General features: G+C 43.7%; 1 protein-coding gene across 2 annotated transcripts in view; it reads left to right on the top strand.

Annotated features, from left to right (window-relative positions):
* Window positions 1-24,849, top strand: part of NYAP2 (neuronal tyrosine-phosphorylated phosphoinositide-3-kinase adaptor 2) — a 230,593-nt gene that overhangs the window by 133,634 nt on the left and 72,110 nt on the right. For both annotated transcript variants that reach the window (XM_075937582.1, XM_006119903.4), the window contains one exon: window positions 9,586-10,683. In XM_075937582.1, coding sequence (XP_075793697.1) covers window positions 9,586-10,683 — 1,098 coding nt within the window. The remainder of the gene's footprint in view (window positions 1-9,585; window positions 10,684-24,849) is intronic.

A 24,849-nucleotide genomic window follows, 5' to 3' on the forward strand; every position in this document is an offset into this window, starting at 1 on the left:
ATCAAGAACATTTGACAAAGCAAGTGCCTCAGGGAGGAAAAGTCGGATGCTCAATGTAATGAGAGCTCAATACATGCTCTCCGAGCCTCTTTAGTTTGTATTGTTTGCATTATCCTAGAAAACTTGGGCCCCATTTTGCTCGGCATGGTAAAAACACAAAATAAGGAACAGTGCCTGCCCTAAGAGCTTGCAGTCTAAATAGACAAAGAATAAAAGGGGAAACAGAGGCAGAGAGAGATGAAATGATTGCCCAGGGTCACACAGCAGGTCAGTGACAGAGCTGGAAGTTTAACCCAGGTCTTCTGAATGCTGGTCTGGTGCACTATCCATTGGAGCATGCTGTTTTCTCAATATTGTTTTACTAATAATATTCATCAAATTATCTACAATAAGAATGAAAGCAGAGATGCATAGACCCCATCCAGGAATGCACTTAAGGTCATCTGTAACTTTAAACAGGTGAGCCATCCCATCAATAGGGCTATTCCAAAGCTTAAACATATATATATATATATATATATATAATTGATTCATTGCTGGCAGGGGGGGGAGATTTTATTTTGTGGAATTGTGTATATGTAGGCAGAGGAAAGTAATCTGTGACCTACAGCTTGGTAGCCAGTAATTTCAACGTTTTAATTAAAGCAATTCTATACGTGGGTCCTTTCTAAGAGAGACACAAATATAGCCAGAGTAATTCCTACAGCTTAAGCAAATATTATTTTTTAAGGAGATTTTAAAATTTGTAGTTCATGAAGCTGAAAATCTGTTCAGAAAAAAATCCAGCCTTAAAATTACATTTCATCTGCACCTTTTACATATTGAAAAGTAGGAGTTTAATTGTTTCGCGGATTTAGTTTTCATCTTGCAGTGGGCTGAACTGCACAGTACATTGACTATGTGTGGGTCTCAAAAATCTGGTAAACAGCTACAGCACAATAGAAAATGACAAACTCATTTTATTAAAAAATGTCCTTTTTTCCATATAGTGAGCAAATAATGAAAAGAAATGCCACAACATAATTTCATAGCTCAGCCTCTCCTTAAAGAGAAAAAAGACTTCAGAAGGCTAGGATGACAAGAAGCCTGCTGAATTTCCAAAATTAGCTGTGAAAGGCAGATCATTTAGGCATGTCTGAAAGCTATGCATAACCTTTGTGCTACAAATATCTCATTTCAAAAATGTCATATTCTGCTTATTCAGGAGGGCTGCCAGTTGGCTATTTTAAGCTTCTTATTTCTAGAGCACAGCTGCCTATATAGGTTGGTTTATTAGCAAAATTTCTTTGTTCTATCATTAGAGGAATTAATAATGGTGGTAGAATTCTATTCAAAATGGAGATTTGATATTAAATTAATTTTAGATTCACTACATTTTGAGCTTATTTCTTACATTTAACAACTGATCACAGTGGTTCTGAGCCTCCAACTGTGGCTGGTTTGGGCTGGTTAAGCTGTACAAAGCATCACTTAGTCAGGAGATCAAGCTTGTTGCTGTCAAGTCTTAGGTCCGACACTGGGTTCTCTAAGTACAAAAACACGCAGCACAAGTATCTGTCGAACACAAGCAGTTTATTTCCTGACAGTTCTCAGCTGTGCCCCCTTAACTAAAAGAACAACCTGATAGGAAAAGCGACGTCTTATGTCCCTTCTGCAAGCTGGGAACCCCGTTTCAGCTGCAGATGAGCGGGAGGTCATCTAGGCTTCTGAGGCACTAGTACCAGAGTCCATCAGTGAGGTTCAAATTGCTGTGCTGTGGTGCAGCTTTAAATACAGTGTCTCTACCCTGTTTTGCAGTTTTGAAGTTTCCAGGGGTTACTCATCGCTTGTTACAGTATGGCTCAGCTGTACTTGTCCTTTGACCTTGTTTGCATGACTAGTACATCTGATTAAGCCAAATTGTTATGTTCTTGTTCTTTTCCCCTACTCTTATCTATAACTTGTTCTTGCTACAATGGCACCACTGCTTATCTTAAATGGTGTGTGCTCCTAGAGGCTTGCTTCTGGCTCATCAGATATGAGGGGCGGGGGAAATGCATGCCTCCCCAACCCTATAAGTCACACGTACAGAGTTCTTCTGTAATCAACCCCTACAGAGCTCTTGTAGGATCCTGTGGCAGGGGTAGGGGTTTGTGTGGGGGGAGAAGAGGGTATTGCAGCCATGTGCTGCTAGTGCTCTGAGGTTACCCTGAGTGGACACAGTGGATGGGGGACTCTGGCCGCTGGCATGGAGCAGAAGGGGCAGAGCTGAGAGCTAGCTTCCTCCAGTGCTTCATATCCCTGCCCATGCATGCAGGGCATGCTTACAAGTTGGAGCAATAGTTACCAGATACAAGGGCGATAGTGGACAAGCCACTCAGGGTACTCAATGAGCACCTAGCGTGATGCTATGGTTAAAAGGTCTAATGTGATTCTTAGATGTTTAAACAGGGAGCTAGGGAGCAGGAGTAGAGAAGTGATGTTACTTCTGTATTTAGCAGTGATGAGAACAGCTACATGTAATTCTGGTGTCCATGTGTTAAAATTTGATGATGGAAAAACTGAAGTGTGTGCAGAAAAGAGCTTCAAAAATAATTCAAAGGCTGGAGAGGGCAAAACTTAAAGATCTCAATCTGTTTAGCTTATCAAAAAATATTGAGAGTCAACTTTAATTACAGTGTAATTAATCACAAGCTCTGATTTATGCTCCAGGATTTCAGCAGTCTCCTGGAAGTGATCCCTTTAGTGTGCTGTGCCCTAAGGTCCCACACATTTCCACAGGGCAGGCCCATGGTCTACAGGACTGGGCAGTTGATGCCAGGGTCTCTCTCTCTCTGTGGCTCCCTGCAGCTAATCCAGCCAAGCCTGACTCTTGTGGGAAGCTTGTACTGTACCCCTTCAATGTACAATGCTATCAATCTGTATTCACAGCAATACAGGCAGCTTTTTCCAGACCAAAGGAACCATTTATTGGTCACCTGGATTAGGGATGTAAAAGGTTAACTGGTTATCACCTTATTGGCACGCTTACTGGTTAACCGGAGGGCCAGGTCAAGCTGGCAGCTGTCTCCCACCAGTGGTGCAAATTGGCCCAGCTGGCCCAGCCTATAGATGCTCTCTATCCATGGTGTGGCTTAGCATGGCAGGCCCGGCTAGCAGCCAACCTCTGAGGCAGGCTGACCAGGACTCTGGCCACAAGGGTCCCTGCCTGGATTAGCCCTGCTGTAGGACCCTAGCCTTTCTATACCAGCCTTCTGTGATTAACCAGTTGTACAATTAAAATGAGATTGTTTAACCAGTTAACTTTTAGAATGGGTAATTACGTCCCTAACCTGGATACAGACCTTATCTTAGGTTAGCACAAGAGGCAGAATTTAAGCCACATAGTCCACCTTGCTCAAACAGTGCCCTGCCAAGCTATAATGGACTCTATCTCTCGCTCTTGCTCTCTTTTTCTTGTCCAGGGTGGACTTCTGAGTCTCTCCCAAAATAAACCTCCTTCCAGTCATCTGACACCTTGTTTTTCACCTCCATGCCCTATTCCTGCTGTTGGGTGTTGATTGTTCAGTCACTGTGGTATCTTTTTCTTGCTGAACTCTCTGGAGCTCTAGGCCAGCCTCAGCCAATTCTTTAATGATGCAATCCATTCTGTTACCTTTGAAAAGTCATGGCATACAAAAGGACTGGAAAAGGACAAAATAGGGGCCATCTATAAAAAGGGAAATAAGGACAAGCGAGGGAATACAGGCCAAACAGCTTAACTTCTATGCCAGGAAATATAATTGAACAAATAATTAAGCCATCAATTTGCAAACATTTAGAAGATAATAAGGTGATAAGTAACAGCCAGCGTGGACTTGTAAAAGACCAGTCATATCAAACCAACCTGATAGCTTTCTTTGATAGGATAACAAGCCTTGTGGATAAGGGGGAAGTGGTAGATGTGGTATATCTAGACTTTAGTAAGGCATTTGATATATTCTTATCAATAAACTATGGAAATACCCCTTGATGGAGTTACTGTGCAGTAGGTGCATAACTGCTTGGATAACCATTCCCAGAAAGTATTTATCAATGATTCACAGTTATACTGGAATGGCATAATGAGTGGGGTTCCACAGGGATTAGTGTTAGGACCTGTTCTGTTTCATATCTTCATCAAATGGCCTAGATGATGGCACAGAGAGTACACCTTCCAAAATTTGCAGAACTTACCAAGCTGGGAGGGGTTGCAAGTACTTTGGAGGATAGGATTATAATTCAAAATGATTTGGATAAACTGGAGAAATGGTCTGAGGTACATAGATGAAATTCAATAAAGACAAGTGCAAAGTACTCCACTTAGGAAGGAACAATCAATTGCACAGATACAAAATGGAAAATGTCTACCTAGGAAGGAGTACTGCAGAAAGAGATCTAGGGGTCATATTGGTCCATAAGTTAAATACAAGTCAATAGTGTGACACGGTGGCCAAAAAAGCAAATATTGTTCTGGAATGTATTAATAGGAGTATCAAAAGCAAGAACAAGGATGAGGGAAAACTATTCCTCTTGAACCTCTAATGATAGGACAAGAAGCAGTAGGCTTAAATTGCTGCAACGGCCATTAGGTTGGACATTAGGAAAAAACTTCCTGTCAGGGTGGTTATGCACTAAAATAAATTGCCTAGGGAGATTGTGAGTCTCTAACATTTGAGAATTTTAAGAGCAGGTTTAACAAACACCTGTCAGGGGTAATCCAGATAGTGCTTGGTCCTGCCATGAGTGCAGGGGCCTCGACTTGTTGACCTCCAGTTCCATACTTCTATGATTCCCTGCCCTAGACAGCCAGGTGACACACACATGCCTCCTGAGTTGGCAGGATAGTAAGAACAAGTGACCAGTGGCATAGTAATCTGTATTGAAAAGTATTTAATTATTCCATGTTTATAGCAGACAACACTGCAGTGTGTGTGTGTCACCAAGTGTCAGCCCTGGTTACTTTTCATAGCAATTTGTGCTACCAGTAGGCATACGGAATGCTTTCCTTGCCCGATAAATGTCAAGTACTAAGGCAATGCTGCCTGTTCCGCTCACAGGCATTGCCAAATAATCTGCTTTCATTAACTATGGGACCTTGGCAGAGCTCTAATGCACAGCTCTCTGCCAAATGTTGGTTACACATAAATTTGCAGACACATTGTCTGTGCTTTTCATTACAGTAGCATAGTTTTCTTAATTGCAGCATTCTTGTGTTCCATCTAAAATCATTTGAGTGGCAGCCTATAAATAGGTATTTCATAATTCTGCAGCTAGGGTTTTGCCACAAAATATCATTTCTTGCTACAGAAGTGGCTTGAGACTCTGAGCCTTTAAAAAGAATAGTAAAAATAATTAACAATAATGATAAGCCTGAATCATCATGGTATTAACTCAGTTTGACACCTGTCTTACTTAATCACAGTTGAATGAGTATACACTACACTGCATATTGATGTGTAGCAGCTTCCTTGCTCCCCTTCTTAACCAGAGGCCTCTGTTCTCTTGTCCTCCCCCACACACTGGTTTTATTTGGCTAGTTCCTCTTGTATCTTTATAATACAGGTTGAACCTCTAGTCTGGCACTCTCTGATTTTAGTTACCCAGCTGTCCTCTTATCATGGGAGTGGCTAAGTTTCCTGTGGTCCCATAAAGTTTGTTAATAGCCACTAGTCCTTGTTCTGTGTTCCGTGCTGTTGTTATTTAGCTCCAGTCAGCAGTGGAAATGTTGGTAATGCTGCTAGACATCACTAATGTCCCATTGTCCAGCAAATTCTCTGGTTTGGTTAGGTCTAGAAGATGCCAAACTAGAGAGATTCTAGTATCATGTATTCCCAGTAGAAGTAATAAACAAGTACCTAAATTAAATATATATTTAATATATAAAGTCCTACAGATTGCTGGGAGGGAACATCTAAGTTACATGTTGTCATTCTACTACTTAACTTATACAAATGATTATAGAGAAGAAATAAAATAACCTTAGTGGAGGAAAATATCACCCCATCAGAATTTATCTTCCACCTTGTTCAGGAAGGTTGGATCAGTTGACCTTTCTGTTGATAAAGGCATTTGTGTATTCTAGACCAATGCAATATGACATCATATGCCAGTTTGCAAAAAGACTGCATGTCACTGCTGTAGTTGTTTTCAAAGACATACAAAAATAGATTTTCTAATGCACGCACAACAGCTTTTCATTTGTGTGTTTGTCATTCACAGAGAAGCAACTCAATAGAATTCCCTTTGTGGCTGGAGGTGCGGGAGTTGTGTGTGTTGGTGCTTGTTGGAAAATGAAACAAAATGTTATTTGGTCACAATTTACTGGTTTGCAAGATAGTGAAGTTTTGTGCAAAAAGTTAGATTTTGATAAACTCCCTATTGAACATTGGGAGGGTTCCATCAGAAACCAGCCTAGTTTCAAGACTACTTGCTGCCCACCTTCTTGGTAGCTTCAATGGTTGAGGGCAGGGGGTTTTCAGGGTCTGGCTTGGGGGCAGCCTTACCATCTAGATTCCTGGTCCAGCTGACTCCCCATGAAAATTCCAGGGAACATATTTCATTTCAGAAAAACAACCCATGAGCAAAATAGCTGGATCAATCTAACTTTTCAGTGCAGACCTAGCCTCTGTCTACTATTCTACAGAGCTTATGTCAGCACAGCTATATTTGACAGCCTCCTGGTATAGCTGTGGACTACAATAAAAACAAAAAAGTGTTTCTCTGCCTGTGTAGAAATGCCACCTTCCTGAGTTACAGTATCTATGGTGACTGAAGCATGCCATCAAGAGGTGTGGTTTTTCACACCATGAATGATATAGGCATGCCTGAATAAGTTTGAAGTATAAACCAAACCTAAGTTACCTCTGAAAATATTGTCCAGTATCTGTTAACAAGAGGGTCACACATCCTGTTGCTTGTGTAGACCAAATGAACTTCCCCCTTCAGGAAGTTCTTTGCATTCCTCCATTCTGCCCACTCAAACTCCTCATTTTCCACCTTCCCATTCACATCCATCCATCCATCCATCCAAACATCCATCCGAGCATCCATGTAGGCATTAATGCACTTCAAATTTATACCTTTAGCAAATTCAACCTTGCTTTCCTGAGTGTCCCTATGGAGACTTGTCCTAAGAGACATTTGGAAATGGGATTTAGCCTCCTAAGTGTATGCCTACACTACGGGGATTATCCTGACATAGTTTGGGCACTGTATCTATGCTAGCATAACACCACAGCACAGGTGCAGCTCATAGAAATGGAAAGGGATATCATGTTCCTGTCTCATGGTAGCTAGGTCAATGAAGCATTCTTCATTAATCTAGCTGTGTTTACACTGAGGTTTATGTCAGTATAGGACATTGGTCACCAGTATGGATTTTTCACCCTCTGTAGCTATGTTGACAGAAATTCTAAGTGCAAATTAGTCACAACACATTTAAGTAGCTCTGAAAATTTTATCTCTGACACTTTTGAATACGTTATAATAGAACTCTGATGGTTTTCAAAACCTGCTTAGGTCCCTATTCTCTCCCCACCTCCGGAAAAATCCTTACTACCTGTTATATTTATGCAGATGGTATTGACATGAATGTGGTCTCTACACTCAATATAAACCCAATTCTACTAATTCCTAAACAGAATTAGCATTCTATTTGATGTCAAACTTTATTACAATATCTTCTGCATAGTTGATGGGACATATGTCTTAGCCATGAGTAGTAATGATACCTTATGTATCAAAGCACAAGTATGACAAAATAACAATAATTGTATGCTAGAATCCTTTCCCAATAAACAAAACAATTCAATCACAGGCCATAATACTAGCCTCTCCTACCCCAGAGCTGGGATTCATAAGTAAACTGTCAAAATATGGTCTTCCAGCTGGCAGAACAATGTACTGTTGATAATTTAGCAGTGCATTTGAGGCTGAGCTTCTTGAAGGGGTCCTTTAAGTCCACAAGTGCTGCCTGGTTGATTTAACATTAGAAACTCACAAGATGTTTTCTGATGTGTCAGCAGAAGGTACTTTGAAAATTTTCTCAGTGTAGAATTGGCACTATCATAGAGAAATACAGCATAGGTAAAAATCTGGAAGACAGGCATGTTAAACTGAGCTATGGTTTAGGAAATTTAGAACTGTGGGACACAGCAATAAGTTATCAGGAGAGATATTCTACCGAAATAGAGGTAAGGGCTAGTATTCTTGCTGATTTTTCTTGTAAGTGAATTGGCTAAGTCCATTTAAGAGGATAAACTGGTTTAACCCGAACCTTTAATGAGATACTATTTATACAGAGAGACCTACATACAACATTCATGTGTGTGTGTTTCTTGTTATATCTATAGAGGATAGTTTCTATGAAATCCTTGCTCTGTCATATAAAATGAATTTAATAATGATGTTTCAACTTATAATTTTCAAAGACAGATTTATAAATTGTTTTCAGTTTTAAACTATTTCAGAAGATCCAAATCATTTGAGGTGCTGAGTCCTTTCATTTTCCATCAAAGTCTTGGCATTTCACAACATGGAGTCCAACTGACTTTAGAAACATTTTGGAGATAAGTATTACACTACTTGCATCACAGTAAGAACAAATATACTTCATCAATAGGAGTGAACATACAGTTGTTATGACTGCAACAGAATGGTCTTATTGTGAAAGGGTCTTGATTCATCCCTATTTTATGCCTCTATCACTCCAGTATAATTGTCTGGGGTCTTTCGTGTCCATAAGAAGTTCATTCCTAGATGCAGGTGTTGTCTCTGGTGTTCCCTCTAAGATTTTCCAGCTATGAGCGGAGTGAGTTTTGGTTTGTGCACCGATATTGAGGTCATGTGCACTGGTTTGGATGTGTGCCACTGTGGCACCCAATTTATTAACACTCACATTTCAAGCCACTGGAGCAGAAACAAACACACACACACACCCCACCACGTCCTTTTCCCAGACATCAGAGCAGACCCTGCCATGTGGAACATCCTGTTCCAAGCCCTAGCTGCCAAAACAAGCCCCGAACTCCCCTACCACATGGCAGCCCCAGCCACTGGATGAGGCCTCCCCTCCATCATGCAGCTGCGGCAGGTCCCGGCCCCTCACCCCAGCAGCTCCCTCACCACTCTGTCTCAGCCGGTCCCACCCACAGGAGCAGCCGCCTCCCTCACGAGTGTGGCTGCATGGGACTCCAGAGGTGGTGGGCGGGGGAAGAATTTTGTGTTCGCGGCCGTGCATGCGAGTACCTTAGCAGGAACTATGGTTGTCTCTCCAGGGTTTTCATAACAGCAGAGTATATTTAAATGTGAAAAATGTCCTGCCCAATGGGCTTGATGGAGGGCAGCCCTTGTGAGAGGAAAAATGCTCATGAATGGTATTATTATGGTGCACCCTAACAGAATTGGAAAGGTCAGGATATGCATTTAATCAGTCGTTATTTTTAATTGGGTTGCACTGGCATAATGTTGGAGTATTGCTAAGTGAACCAGTCCCCAGAAATCTATTATAAAATTACATTATAAGAAATTCTGTGTCAGAAGAAGTTTAAGTAGTTTTGATTAATTTATATTATCTTCTGTTTTCAGCGTCGGCCAAACCAAGACCACACAGTGATGAATATACCAAGAAGATTCCTCCTCCTAAGCCTAAACGAAATCCCAACACTCAGCTAAGCACATCTTTTGATGAAACATACATCAAAAAGCATGGCCGCATGAAGACAACACTCACTAGGGATTCCTCTTTATCGCAGGTCAGCAGTCCTGCCCCAGACACAGAGGAAGAAGAGCCTGTTTATATTGAAATGGTTGGGAATATACTAAGAGACTTCAAAAAAGATGAGGATGACCAAAGTGAAGCAGTCTATGAGGAGATGAAATACCCTATATTTGATGATGTAGGCCAAGATTCAAAGTGTTCGTGTGAATATGACCATCACAGTTGTTCTTCTCAGTGTGCTACTCCTACAGTGCCTGACCTCGAATTCGCCAAGTCCTCAGTGCCATCTACTCCCAAGGGCTTGCTTTGTGATATTCCCCCACCATTTCCAAATCTACTTTCTCATAGACCTCCACTACTGGTGTTTCCACCAGCACCAGTGCAGTGTTCCCCAAATTCTGATGAGTCTCCTCTAACTCCATTGGAAGTTGCAAAGCTTCCTGTACTAGAAAATGTGTCTTACATCAAACAACAAGCTGGAGCTTCTCCATCTTCACTGCCACCTCATACACCAGGCCATCAAAAACTGGAGAAAGACCAGACAGCATCCCATGGAACTACCACTCCTGGGCACTCCTCCTCACCTCCTCATCCTTCTACCTTATACAGAACACAGTCTCCACATGGCTACCCTAAAAGTCACTCTGCCTCACCCTCTCCTGTCAGTATGGGTAGGTCTCTTACCCCCTTAAGCCTCAAAAGACCTCCACCTTATGACTCTGTACATTCAGGAAGTCTCTCAAGAAGTTCTCCATCAGTGCCTCATTCTACAGCCAGAACTACGTTGCAAGAAGGGGGAAAGATGGTAAATGCCTCAGTCAATACCTACGGGTCATCATCACAGAGTGGTTCACGTTCTAGAACACCAACCAGTCCTTTAGAGGAGTTAACCAGCCTCTTTACCTCAGGACGAAGTTTACTGAGGAAGTCATCCAGTGGCAGAAGATCTAAAGAGCCTGCAGAAAGTAAGTTTTCAATGCATTGTTTAACTGTCTTATCTACATCATTATAGCTCATCATATTTTATTAAATCAGAACTGTGCAAGTAACTATAAAACTCAACATGAATTATATATGTCATATTCCTACTGTCAGAAGAAAGTTGATTACTGATGAAAACTGCTTTTATATCCCATGTTTTTATTTTATATATCAAGGTTTCAAAGCTGTTTATACAGTGTTATGAAGGCTTGCAAGGAGGACTGAAAGGGTACGTCTAGACAGCTGCGCTATTTCGGGGTACTTCTGGTATCCCGAAATAGCTATTCCGTGTCTTTTAAGCAAGCCCATTATTTCAAAACATTACAGGTTCCTTATTCCTACATCCCTATAACCCTCGTTGTATGAGGGTTAAGGGATGTTTTAGAATAGTGGTTTATTTTGAAATTTGGTGCTGTGTAGACATTAGTTTGAAATTCGTTTGAAATAAGATATGCAATCTGCATAGCTCAAATTGCATTTCTTATTCCGAGCTAATGGTGCAGTGTAAACACACCCTAAGAGATTTAAGGCCTAATCCCTGCAAGGTCTTGAGAGTCTCTGTTGTGATGCTGAGTGCTGTCTAGTCCCATGGAAGTGCCCTGACCTCGTGGAATTCATAATTCATGGAATCAGGTCCATAAATACTTGAATCATAGACCATAATAAACATCCTAGCTGTTTTCAACAAGTGAATCCCACCACGTAGGTCCCATTAGCTTCTGTGGACATTAAAGGTTGTCAGAATTTTGTGGCTTCTGACCTTTAGACTATGCAAGATGTAACTCTTACTGAAGTCAGCAAGAGAAGAAAAATGATAAGAGTGAACTTGGCACAGATATTGGCATGTCCCCAATCCTCCAAAGTCAGTGAAACAGAAGACAGTGTCTTAGGATAGAATTTGGCCCTAAGCTTTTAAAGGTGAGCAAAGTGAGTGAGCTTGTTATAATGACTTAGTTTGTGACTTGGATTTCTTGCTGCCTGAATTGCTTGAATGCTTTTATTTGAGAACTGCTGATTTTGTAGCACTGTATTGTATGTTTGTACTATCAATATATTGTATCTTTTTGGCAGCCACAGAACAACAGCGTGCCAAATTCTGGACTGGCTTACATCCTGATAAGTGATGATTTTTAGGATGTCTTCAGGTTACCGAAGTATTTCATAGAGAGATGGGGCATTTTCTGAACTGATTTATAATCTCAGTATCCCCCTGAAGTCAGCATTTGATTCTCCTGTCACTTACAGTCATTTTACACACCCCTACTGCTGTTTTAACACCTCCCCTTGAGACCAATTCTCTTATGTATGTTAGTGTAAATCAGGAGTAACTCCTTTGAAGCCTATGGATTTAAAACTGTGGCAGCGAGAAGGGAATTAGACTCAGTAGGATACACAGAGTATAAATCACTCCAGAAATTAGCCTGATCCACCTGTGATAGTTTGGTAGCCTGCAGACATAAATGCATTGAAAGAAAGCTCCATGATTCAGTAGTTTTGTCACAAATAATTACAGTAATAAAACTACAATAACACCAGATTTGTGTGTGGGATGAAAGCAAATTTGGGTCTAGAATGAGAGAAGGTTCTTTATAATAAAGGACAAATGTGAATTATGTTACAGCATTTAGGAATAATTAAAGTGAAGTGGTGGAGAAACAGTGGAGGAGTAAAACTGGCAATAAACATTATTGCTTGTTAATAAGCAAACAGAAATCCAGCACCTTCCAGGGAATGAGTAAGGTTCTCTCTTTGTCAGTGTACATGGGAGGGCTGGTCTTAGAACCTTGAGAAAGTCCCACAGTGAATGGGCCATTAGTTCCAGATATTGAAATGTCTTTATGCTGCAATTTCACAGATGATTTAAAAAAGAAGCCCTCTATATTCCACTTGACTAAAATTGACAGCAGACTATCAAGGGGCATTTCAGATATGAGTTTAAAGCAGAATTTGAACTCAAGATCTCCACAACAAGCAACTTTCTTATTGGCTTCCCAAGGAACATTTTATTTGCCCTTCCAAGGTCAGTGAATGTGTGTGTTACTGGACATTAGCAGTGAGAAAGAAGAGGAATTAAGCCAAATTTGGTTCCTTTAAGGATTAACCATCCATGTTACGCAGCGAAGCTAAAAGCAAAAGACTCTGGAGTGCTGCTATGTAGAGGAAGTAAACAGACTCTCAGTCTAATCTTGATTTACTTCATGTGGTATTTACGGTGTGATTTAATCTCCTGGGATTACCACAATAAGCAAGAACAGGGGTTGTGCTCAAATACAATAGTGATAGAAACCACTGTAGGATGATGTGTAACTAAGTATGAGATGAGCATTATCTCCCATGTAATTCTACAGAAAAAAATCCACAATAGCACAATTGGAGTAAAATGTGGAGTTTGAAAGTATAATCTGACCAAGTTTCTCACATTTTCATGGTGTGTAATAACACACAGTAGAAGACAATGTACTTATTTTGAGATCTACTTAAGAAATGTTACTCATACATATCATGCAGAAAGCCTGATGCACACTGCCATATGAATCTAACAAGAGAATTCTGCATCTAGCTTGGTCTGATTAATTTCTGTAAACTTTCTTTTCCCATATGCTCTTCTGTCTGACAAGAATCCAAATTCATATTCTAGATCTTTGGAAAACACTAGGATGAAAATTTCAGCTTTCCCTCTATCATTTTGTGAATTAATTCCTTGGCATATAACAGATTTGAAAACTTCATAGATAGATTATGACAGCTTGAAATCTGAATAAATTCCACTTCCAGCTAAATATACATTATTTGAAAGATTATAATGAAATGTTAAAATCCACAATTTGGTAGATACCAAGAAGGATCAGAAAAATTGAATAATTTTCTAAATCTTCAGATCCTTAACTAAACTTCCAAATCTTCTGAGAATAGTACATCACAAATTCCCTCCCTACCTGTCATACATGTAAAGGGAAATGCTTCATAGGGGGGAAACCACAGACTGTGCAAGATCCTGTGGTTAATCTAAAGGAGAGAGCACTACAACTATTGTTAACTGCATACAAGGATCTTACAGTAAGTGCAGAAACTCACAAACATACGAATCTTTTAGCAGTCATTACTGTAAACTACACAAATTTCCCATTAGCTGGAAAACGTTCATATAAAAATGATGCTTCTTACAAATTTGCTGTAGGAAAGAAGACAGCAATAAAAAATATGGAAACAGAAATTGCAGATCATCATTAAAGCTTTCAGTACCATTTCACCTAACTAAATGAAATGGGCTGAAATTAATGAGCTGGAAAAGAGAATTATAGGTAAAACTGTATTGAGTTTTAACTATCGTCATGTGTTTATGTACGTCTCACTTTGGTTCTACATTATCATCATGGATAGCTACATATTTACTAGATAACATAAAAGACTGAGGTACATAGAAAACAGCATGAGAAAATCTGAAGGCTGTTCATTTCTCTAATTCAGTCTGAATTAAGGATATGGATAAGACAGATACTACATATGCTCTGGGCAAACTGAGTGACTCAGTCAACACAGCTGGATACAGTAGTCATACTTTAACTCTTGCCAATTGCATTAAATAACTAAGAAACCCAGGATAACCAAATAATGTTGCTCTTGGCAGCACTTATCCCTAATTCCTGATGTTAACAATATATTATATATTAAAGGGATGCTGCCAAATTTTAGGTATCATTAAGAAGTTATGTAGAGGGGGCAGGTTCATCTCTATCTTTTGTGTCTGAATACTTAATTCTTCTTTCTTCATTTTTTGTTTAGTGGTTTCTGTTTCCCCTTTCTGTTTTTCCTTGATAGCTTTCTTCCTTTTTGCTTTTCTCTTTATTTTCCATGTGCCCTTTTCTCCCTGCCTTGTATTCTATTTCTTAGACACGCTTTTGCCTTCTTCTCCATTGGTAACTATAGACCTGCCTTTCCAAAGAGCACAGCCCCTGCAGTCAGGCCAGATTTTACTAAGAGTTCACTTAGGCACCAGAATCACATGGCCAGCTTTAGAGCAGCTTCTGCATGATGCGTACTGAACTTCTACAGCCAATTTTTGGGAAGTATCATAATGAGAGCTGCTGGGTGCTGCGCACTTCTGAAAATCTGCCTGGGGCTATACAGAAGCTGGGCTTATTTGAAAATCTGCCCTGTAAGTGATAAACTCCTTAGTGTTACAGGTTGTACTTCCCTTGAGGACTGACTGGTCCCAAACAAGGGAGGTTGCTTGACCATAGGAGGTCAATGCTGGTTTGTCTGTTTCCCACCCATCTGCACTCCTGACTCCAGCTGGACTGCCAATCACTGGCCCTGCTGTGGCTGACCCAACAGGGCTCCTGGCCCTGATAGGGCTGCTGGACCCGCTGCCACAGGCCTGACCCTGATGATAGATGCCAGCCCTGCTGCTGCTTGCCCAACAGATCTCCTGGTTCCACTGTTGCTGTTCCCAGCCCACTGCCAGACATTGGACCTGCTGTTAAATGCCATCCTTAGTGCTGGTCCCATTCCTGCCAGTCTGGATGTGCTAATGGCCGCTGGCTCCACAGCCCAGGCAGGTCTTCCTGACACTGGACCTCCTGCCACTGTATTCCCAGCCTCCAGGGCTCTCTGATCCAGGAACATTCATGGTTGTCAGAGAATCCCGATTTTGAGAGGTTCAACTGTACCACTGAATTGCCTCTTTTGCACTAACGTAATTCCATCCACTGCTACAAAAAAGGAATTAAATGAAAGAAAAAAGAAGAAAATGTCTAGGAAAGAAAAAAAATTAGGAAGCTGCTTGTGTATCTATAAATAAATATTGAGAAGAACACACATGCAAAAGAAGGGGTGAAAAAGTGAGCTTGAGAGGAGCAGAAGAATGAGTAGAGTATTGTTTGAATGAAAGAATGTCTTTCTTACACGCCGGCATTAACATAGAAAACACATATTTTGAAATGACACAATAGTTTTGTTAATTGGGACCATGACGTTTTCTCATCTTCTAATTCAACAATTTGGGCTCATGAAAAAATCAGATTCTCTTGGGACTGCTGCAGTATATAGAATCATTGAAGAAGACATAATTTCATAAATAATTACTCAGATTTTTTTTTTTTTTTGTAAACAGCTGCTGCTTCTGTTGGATATGTATGGACTTATTTATTCCTTGTGTTTGCTTCTCAGCTGCTTGATCTCTAAGTACATTTTCCGGTTAGCGCCTCAATCAACATTCTTTTTTATGAAAAAAAGAAAGCTTAAAAATTTATCGTTAAAAAGAAATTGAGAAAAGTCTCTTTCATTTTTGTTGTCCGTGGTTTCACAAGGTAGAAATAGGTTTTATTTTTTGTACATTATATGGCAGGAAGGACATGGGGTTTTCTTGGCCATGTTGAACACATTTACAGAAATAAGTCTTTTAAAAATAAATTATAGGCCCCTCCTCTGGCCTGTATTTAATAGTTGCCACTGATAAGCAAATCAACACTTGCTGCACTTGAAGACCTGGCGTTTGCTGATGGGCTCTGAGTTTTGAGTGTCTCTCATTTATCTTCACAGAGCTTTTAAGTCACAAACAATCATGTCTGTAAAATTTAGACCTCTAAGGCCAAATCCTCAGCTTTTGTATCCTAGCATATCTCCACTGAAATCAATGGAACAGTGCATTTGGCTATTAGACATAAACCTGACATTTGTGATTACAAAAACCTATATTCAAAATTGTACAGTCATCTAGAAAAACTGGCATTACATTACACGTTGAGAGCTTATTCCTGCTTTTTCTAAATATATAAACTCCAGAATGCACACCAGATTGATGTGTGCCTAGAAATCATAAAAATATAAGTAAAAACATTTAACCTTGTGCTATTTTCCAGAAATCCAAACATGCATTACGTTCAGTTAAATACAATCTGTTGAAATTTATCTCTGAGTCCTTTAGAGAGGAGATATAAATGTAAAGTACATGTATATTCCAAAGTGAAAATAATAATGAAATAACTAGAATTTTAAGATGTTATTGTAACCCAAAACTAGCCAAAAGAGATCACTTTGGCAAAGTAGATCTGTCTGCCACACGCCTATACCAACTGAGTTTATGTATACAACTTGGGTCTGCTCCTCATGTCTTTTCCCCCCAGTGCATAAGTAGATATCAAGGAAGGGCTCATTCAAACCATGTTCACGTGAAAAATGTTCTTCTTAGCTCTTACAAGTATAAATAGCGAAGTCACAATAGCAGGGTTATGGCAACAGCGGCACTGATGAGCTATGGTGAGTCCATATACACCATTTTCAGCCAGGTTCATATTTGGCATAGCATACTGGTGCCTCTTCTGTCACTCCCTATGCTACCATGGCTATGCTGCTATTTATTCTCACATTAGCTCCCAGCATATGAATACTAGAGCAGAAGAATCACACCCCTAACTCATAGTGGGGATGTAGCCTCTCTCTTTCAGAGTCTGACCTCCCTTTGTGCCTCCCTCTGGGCATGTGACAGTACAGGCAGTTCCTCTGGCAGCCATAAGCTATGCAAGGAATCTTCTCCTCTGAGAATAGTAATATATTTCTTTTAGAACTTCACAGCTGTACCTGTACACAAAACTGTGGGTACGCTGAGTTTCATACTTGTAACCTAGGATATAACTCAAGTGCTTCTGTGCTTTCAAGCCACTCTCCTCTCCAAATTCCAAGAAACAGACCCTCCATATTTTCTATATAACAGAGAATGTTTTTTAGAACCAACATGTTTATAACACCGATTTTTCACAGATCTGATACAATCCATTACAGAGACTAGAGAATATGTGTATCTGTTCAGAAGACACTCAAAATTAGCTTGCTTAAAAGAAATTGTAGTAAAGAAGAGAGGTAAAAAGGCAGTTATACATTATAGAAAGTAGAATTATCGTTTTTTTTCATTTCCAAAGGCAACCAAGCCGAAAAGTTTCCCCAGTTTTACCATAAGCAAAAATTTATTTTTGCTAGCAAAAGTCTTCTTTCTATTTCCAAAGTTAGAATCACATCTGGAGGAAGTGCTGAAGGTAATGGTTAAAAGACATTTCCAACCCTTTCTCATGATCAACCTACTATTTCCAAGATCTCCTGAGCCACAGTCATTGCTTCTTGACAAAAGATGGGGGTTACTTTCATGCATTACTTGGGCTTCTTACAGTAAAACAAATTAGCTATAGTATAGGTGTTATTGTAAAAGAGAAGATTGTGGGCATTGTGTAGGGGAGTTAAGAAAATATATAAAAGATATAAGTTCCTGGCCAAAGTTCTGAAATCCTTGCAACACTTGTAACTACTGTTGCCCTTCTTAATGTTTCTTAAAATGTCTTTTCCATCCTGATCTACATAATGAAAAATAACAATTACTCAGGTTGACTAAGTTGCTTATCTAGATTTTCTAGAACTGATTTGAGCCCTAGCAGGGTGAGCTCAGTCCTTAAGTGTAGTCAATAAAGGACTGATCCAGAGGCAAGTGAAGTCAGAGTAAGGACTCTTACTTCAATGGTCTTTGTATTACACCTACATTTTGGCAGTGAAGCAAAAGGGTTTTACTTCCTATTGGGGAAAAATTGTTTCATTTAAAAAAAAAAAGCCCCCATCACTCACAATACCTGCATACTCAGACTCTGTTATGGGGTGTAGAAGGAATTAGTAAATGTGACTAGCTGGGACAATCTACATAGTTTTTGGCACATTATGTCTCCTTACCTACCCCCAATCTCTCCATAAAAAACTGCCAAGGATATCTTACCTCCTCACAACCAGTGATATGGGCCTTCCATAGGGTTTCATGGATGGGAAAACCCCAAATGCTCAGAGATATTTATTTGGTTTCTCTAGCTGACATTGATCTCGACATTGAGTTGAGACACGTATGGGATTTACAGAACTTTTAGATGAGTCTGGAAATTGAGAAATAGGAACATACATAATTATTGTTATTTTATTCTTTATTAAAAGGGTTAGGTCCAACTGGGCTTTAATTTTGTATAAAGAGCCATATTACTTTTAGTAATGAGTGGATTCATCCATGGATGATAATTATTTGGTACAAAAATTAACATGCAATTGTCATCTAATCATGTATTAAGTGGGAATAGGAAATGCCAATCTACTGAAAAACTGAGGTGCATCAACTAAGATAAAGGGGCATAAGAAATGCAGCATGATATAGGCATTAGTTTGTGACTATGTCAGTAAATCTAGGTATTACTCTCGGTCTGCAGTTGATGTGGACATAACACCACAAACATGTACACATATCCTAAAATTAAGCACATATGTTAGTTCTGGTAGGATCAGGACCCAAACTGGTGGAAGACTAAATAACAGATTTCCTTGCTCCTGAGTCCTATGTTTCAGTCATTCTACTGTTCTATAAAGAACAAAATTCAAGTAGAATATTTCTGTTATTAATGAAAAGCAGGCACACTCATAGGCTGAAAAAAAATAAACCATTACAAGTTAGTACTAATAAATGTGTCCTACTTAGAGCACTGTTAGAAAAATGGCAATTATTTTCCAGGAGAAAACTTTGAATGAATTGAAACAATGTGGCTAAGTCTACACTGGCACCTTTTTCCGGAAATGCTTAAAACGGAATAGTTTTCGTTATAAGTTTTTCCGGAAAAAGAGCATCTACATTGGCCCCGGCGTTATCGTCGTAACGAAGCGCTTTTCCGGAAAAGCACGTCTACATTGGCGGCGCGCTTTTCCGGAAAAGCAGAAGCCTGGAGCCATTTTGAAGAGGGCAAAGGCCACCAAACCTTTCTGGGGGTGGGGCCAAAGCGCCATTCAGACACATGCTTAAGGGGGTCTCGCCGGGCAGCCGTTGGTCTCCTGCTCCCGTGCCTTGGGGCCTCTGCCAGGGACTGTCACCCTTCGCAGGGTCTGTGGTTGCCCTCTGACTTTTGGGGACACCACCCTTTGGCCCCCAACTGCTTTTGCCTGCGTTTTTTTTTTCTGCCTTGCTCTGTCTGCTATGGAGCCACGGGTGGCCATGTGCCTGGTCGGGCCCCTGTTGGGGCTGTTCAGGTGGCTGCAGCTCGTGCTGCAGGCCGGTGCCATGGTGTTCATGGACCAGGAGGCAGAGATCTCCTTGGATTCCCTCACCAGGGAGGCCGTGGCAACCGTGTGGCATCAGCACCCAACCGTAGACCGGCCTGTCTGGAGTTTGGAGAGCAGCACCGACTGGTGGGACCAGGTGGTCCTCGGATGATGGGACGACCACCAGTGGATCTGGAATTTCCAGATGAGAAAGCGGACCTTCCTGCAGCTGTGCCCTGGCTCACCCCCGTGCTGCCGAGAGCCACCACCCGGCTGCGGGCACCCATCCCCGTGAAGAAGAGGGTCGCCATCACACTCTGGAAGCTGGCCACACCAGACAGCTACCGCTCGGTGGCCCAGCAGTTCGGGGTGGGAAGATCGACCGTCAGAGTGATCGTCGTGGAGGTAAGTCCCAGGGGGAGTGGGATGGGGGGAGGGTGCTGCACTCCAGGCCCAGGGACAGCCAAGACTCCAGGCTGGGTCGCCCAGGGGTTTCGGCCGTCCCTCCCTTGCACAGGCCCGGTGGGGGGGGCGTGCGGCAAGGGGGGCCCTGGGAGGTAGGGGTGTGTGTGTGTGTGTGTGTGTGTGTGTGTGTGTGTGTGTGTGTGTGTGTGTGAGAGAGAGAGAGAGAGAGGACAGAGGGAATCAAGGGGGGGGCCCAAGGGAGCGCACACTCACCCCTGCCGTATGTGATGTGTTCCCTTGTGTTTCTCTGCACCCTTCTGCAGGTCGTCCACGCCATCAACGACGTCCTGCTCCCAAGAGTCATCCGCCTGTGTGACGTGGATGATACCATGGTCGGCTTCGCTGCCCTCGGGTTCCCCAACTGCGGGGGAGCCCTGGACACCACCCACATCCCCATCCAGGCCCCGGAGCATCGAGCAGGCCATTTCATGAACCGAAAGGGGTACTGCTCCATCGTTCTGCAGGCCCTCGTGGACCACCGGGGCCGCTTCCTGGACATTTACGGGGGCTGGTCCGGCCGGGCACACGACGCCCGCATCCTCCGGAACTCTGGACTGTATCGCAGGTTGGAGGCGGGCACCTACTTCCCCCGGCGGGACTTGTCTGTCGGGGATGTGCCTATGCCCATCTGCGTCGTCGGGGATGCCGCCTACCCCCTGATGCCCTGGCTAATGCGGCCCTACACGGGGCAGCCGGACCAGAAACAGGCCCGGTTCAATGACCGCCTCAACCAGGCCCGAAACCCAGTGGAGCTGGCCTTTGGACGTTTAAAGGCCCGCTTCCGTTGCTTGCTCACCCGTCTCGAGATGGGTGAGCAGAATGCAACGGCGGTCCTGGCCGCGTGCTGCATGCTCCACAATTGTGGAGCGCAGTGGGGAGGCCTTCCTCCCTGCATGGATGGCAGCCGAGGCACAGACCTTGGAACAGCCCGACACAGCTGCCGTCCGCCAGGTGCGCCAGGATGCAGTGCACATCAGAGAGGCCCTGGTGGACATGTTTGCCCAAGCCCCGTAGTAGGGTCACCTGGGTCTCCCCAGATTACTCCCGCACGTCTCCTACCTTTCCCCACCCCCTCCCTTCACTTCCCCCCCAATTGTAAAGCATTGGGTCAAAGGACGTCGGCCGTCATCGAGTCTGTTCGTCGGGTGAGTCGGGCTTAGTTAGGGTTTTTCTTTTTAGCTTAGGCTAGGGTTTAGGCCACCATCGCCTGTCCCGAAGAACAGCCACGAGGATGCGGGGTTCGTGCGGAAGGCTGAAGTCAGCGTACCTGATTCCAATCATCTTCCGTCAAGGGATCTCCTGGCTGTTCCTCTCCTGAGGCCCGGAAGGACCAAAGGATTGAGGTGGCCAGCAACACTACCCAATTGTCCTCCCTGCGCCTAGACTATGTTTAATTATCTGTTGTGTGCATCTTGTAACCATTCTTGCTAGTTTGTTATCTATGTAAATATAGTTTGTGGTTTACATTTTACTGAAAAGTGTCAGCATTTATTTCTGTGTCACAAACCACTGACCACTTATGAAGGGCCCCCCCAGTGATAGATTACAGATTTCGTTCTCCACAGTTTGCCACCATGTTAAAGTTAAGTGGCTACTGTGCATCTCACATGATTTCTTACACTAACTAGAGTTACACAATACCCAATACAGGAATGAACAGCAAAATAGAGACCTGTTTATTTACAAGGGGGGGGAGACCTTCAACTGGGACAGGAAGGGGGGGCAGTTACTGGGACGGGCGGCCCCTGCGAGCGCGTCAGGGCAGGCTGCACACGGAGGTGGCCAGGGGCAGGGGCAGGAACAGGGGCAGGAGCTGGGATGGGAGGGGGCATGAGCTGTGCTACGGGAGGGATGGCGGGGGCCTGGGCTCCGCCCATGCCATAGTGAATGGCATGCACAATACGTGCCGTCAGCGTGTCCATTGTGGTGTGCATCCCTCGGCATTCGTCCAGGAAGGCAGCCCAGCCGTCCTGCCGCCACTGCAGATCCCCCTGCACCCGCTCAGCGATGGAGGCCTGGATTGCCTCCACGGCGTTGATGTGCCGGCGAAGCAGCTGGTCCCTCTGCCGGAGCCTGTGCCTCCGGGGTTGGCCTGCTGGGGGTGCCGCTGCTGCCGCAGTGGAGGGTCTGGTGCTGGGTCCCGCTGCAGGGAAGAGAAGAAAGGATGGGTCAGTCAGGCAGGCCGTCCACTGTTCCCACACTGCATGCCCTCCACCCCTGAGCCCAGGTGACCCCACAGTTGTGTGGCTTGGGCCCACTCGGTTCCCCTCCTGCCCCTGTGTTGTATGTTTGCAAGGAGGACCGCCCCTGGAGTAGGGTCCCCCCTCCAGTACTGTAAGCACCGGTCTGTATCCTGGCCCTGTGAAGGGCGGGAGGGTGCTTGTGCTGCGTTCACTTGTGGAACTCCCTGCCGGTGGAGACTGTGAAAAGCTTTGGGCTAATCACTGGTGTTTGACAGGGAGAGAGATGCATCCCCACGCAGTGCCTGGGAGCACATCTGGCAGAGGCGGTCTGGGCTCTCAGATCCCCTCTCATGGGATATCTGCTGGACGGAACCAGAAGAGTGACTGGGGGGGGGGATGCTCCATCCTTGCAGCAAAACTCAGGGGCCCTTCCCCCTCCCACTATCCCTCCCGCAAGCCCAGTAGCTCAGGGACATGTGTGGCCACAGTGAGGACTTCCCTCGGGGAGGCAGCCAAGGCACCGGGAGCAGGCGAGGGGCTCGGTGGGGGTCCACGGTCACAGGACCGTGATGCTGCGGTGTACCCAATAGCAGCTGGCTGTGCCTCACAGCGAGGCATGGGTCAGTGTGCCGTTCTCCGTGTTGCACCCTTGGCGGAGCTGCGGGCTCTGGGCCCCCCCCCCCGCCTTCTGCCCTCCGCCTCTTGGGAGTGCAAACTGCACAAACTCACCCGTGGGTTCCTCCCTGGCCTCGGCCTCGGAGGAGCTGCTGGAGGGGGCCTTCTGGGCGGTGGCAACACTGGCCTCCTCACTGCCAGACGCGCTGGCGCTGTCTTCTCCCTCCCCTGGCTTGGTGGGACGGTTGATGGGAGGGCGCTGGCAGGTGTCCACAGGGACAGCTGGGGCTTCCGGGACTGACTGGCCCAGAAATGCTTGTAGCCGGTCGTAATAGGGGCAGGCATCGGGTCCTGCCCCCCTTCCGTCGGTAGCCTGCACATACCCTAGCCGCAGCTCTTTGACTTTGGACCGCACCTGCTCACAGTTGCGGCCGGTTGTCACTGCTGCGCCAGGTTCTGCACCAGCCGCGTATAGAGGTCTGCATTGCGGCGGCAGGACTGCAGGTCGTGGAGACCCTCCTCCTCCTGCCAGAAGTCCAGGAGGGTCTCCAGCTCCCTGGGGGTCCAGGATGGGGCCCGGCGTTTCCGGTCCCTGGGGGCTTCCTCTCCTGCGGGTGCAGGTGGCTCATCACCCGGAGCTGCCATGGTGGGCTCAGAGGTGGCTGTTGGGCAGCACAACGCCACGTGGCAGAGCTGAAGCAGCACGCTCTCCGGCAGGCTCCTCCCACGGGCGCCCAGCAGCCTCCGAGCTCTTTAAGAGCTTGGGTTACCAGGAAGTCCAAGGCTCCTACAGGGTCTCGCGGCATCCAAAGCGCTTTTTTCCGTGTCTTCTGCTTTTCCGGAAAAGCTGTCTACACTGGCCCTTTTCCAGAAAAGCTTTTCCGGAATAAGGACTTATGCCCGAGCGGGAACAGCGTAGGGTTTCCGGAATAGCGGCTGATTTTGTACAGTACAGCGTCGCTTTTCCGGAAATTCAAGGGGCCAGTGTAGACAGCTCGCAGCTTATTCCGGAAAAGTGGCTGATTTTCCGGAATAAGTGGCCCAGTGTAGACACAGCCTGTGAGTTTGTTGAAACAAAGCATAGATTTATTTTATTTGTCATCTACATGAAATTTTTAAAAAACTGATCCTATTTTATTTGATTTACGTCAAAATTAAAAATTTAATTTTTCTTGTGCATGATATTTTCCCAGCTCTTCTACTTCCACCCTTTTCCCACTGGCAAAGTGAGAGAAAAGGGAGAATAAAAAGGGGTGAGGGAAGTAAAAATTTGAAAAAAATATTTTTTAATCAAAACTGAAACATGAGTGTTTCAATTTAATGTAAACAAAATGTTCATTTAAGAACTAAATGAAAAAGATTATTTTGATAAAAATATGGACTATTTCAACAGGAAAATATTAGTGTAAAAAATTGGCACAGTTCAAACAGTTCTACTTTGTATAACCAACCAACCAACACCCCCAGCTATCACCGAGACACTACTGACTTACTAAGGAAACTACAAAACATCGATAACCTCCCCAATAACACCATCCTTGCCACCATCATTCCACATGAAGACGGATTACAAGCTATTAGAAGCACTATCCCAGAGGACACCACTGCCAACCTGATAGCAGACCTATGTAACTTTGTTCTCACCCACAATTATTTCCAGTTTGAGAACAATTTATACCTCCAGATCAGCGGCACAGCCATGGGTACACGCATGGCCCCACAGTATGCTAATATCTTTATGGCTGAACTAGAACAATGTTTCCTCAACTCCCGTCCCCTTTTACCCCTTCTCTACTAACGCTACATCGATGACATCTTTATGATCTGGACGCATGGCCA

The sequence above is a fragment of the Pelodiscus sinensis genome, chromosome 10 (assembly GCF_049634645.1).
Source record: "Pelodiscus sinensis isolate JC-2024 chromosome 10, ASM4963464v1, whole genome shotgun sequence".
Classification (NCBI taxonomy): Eukaryota; Metazoa; Chordata; order Testudines; family Trionychidae; genus Pelodiscus; species Pelodiscus sinensis.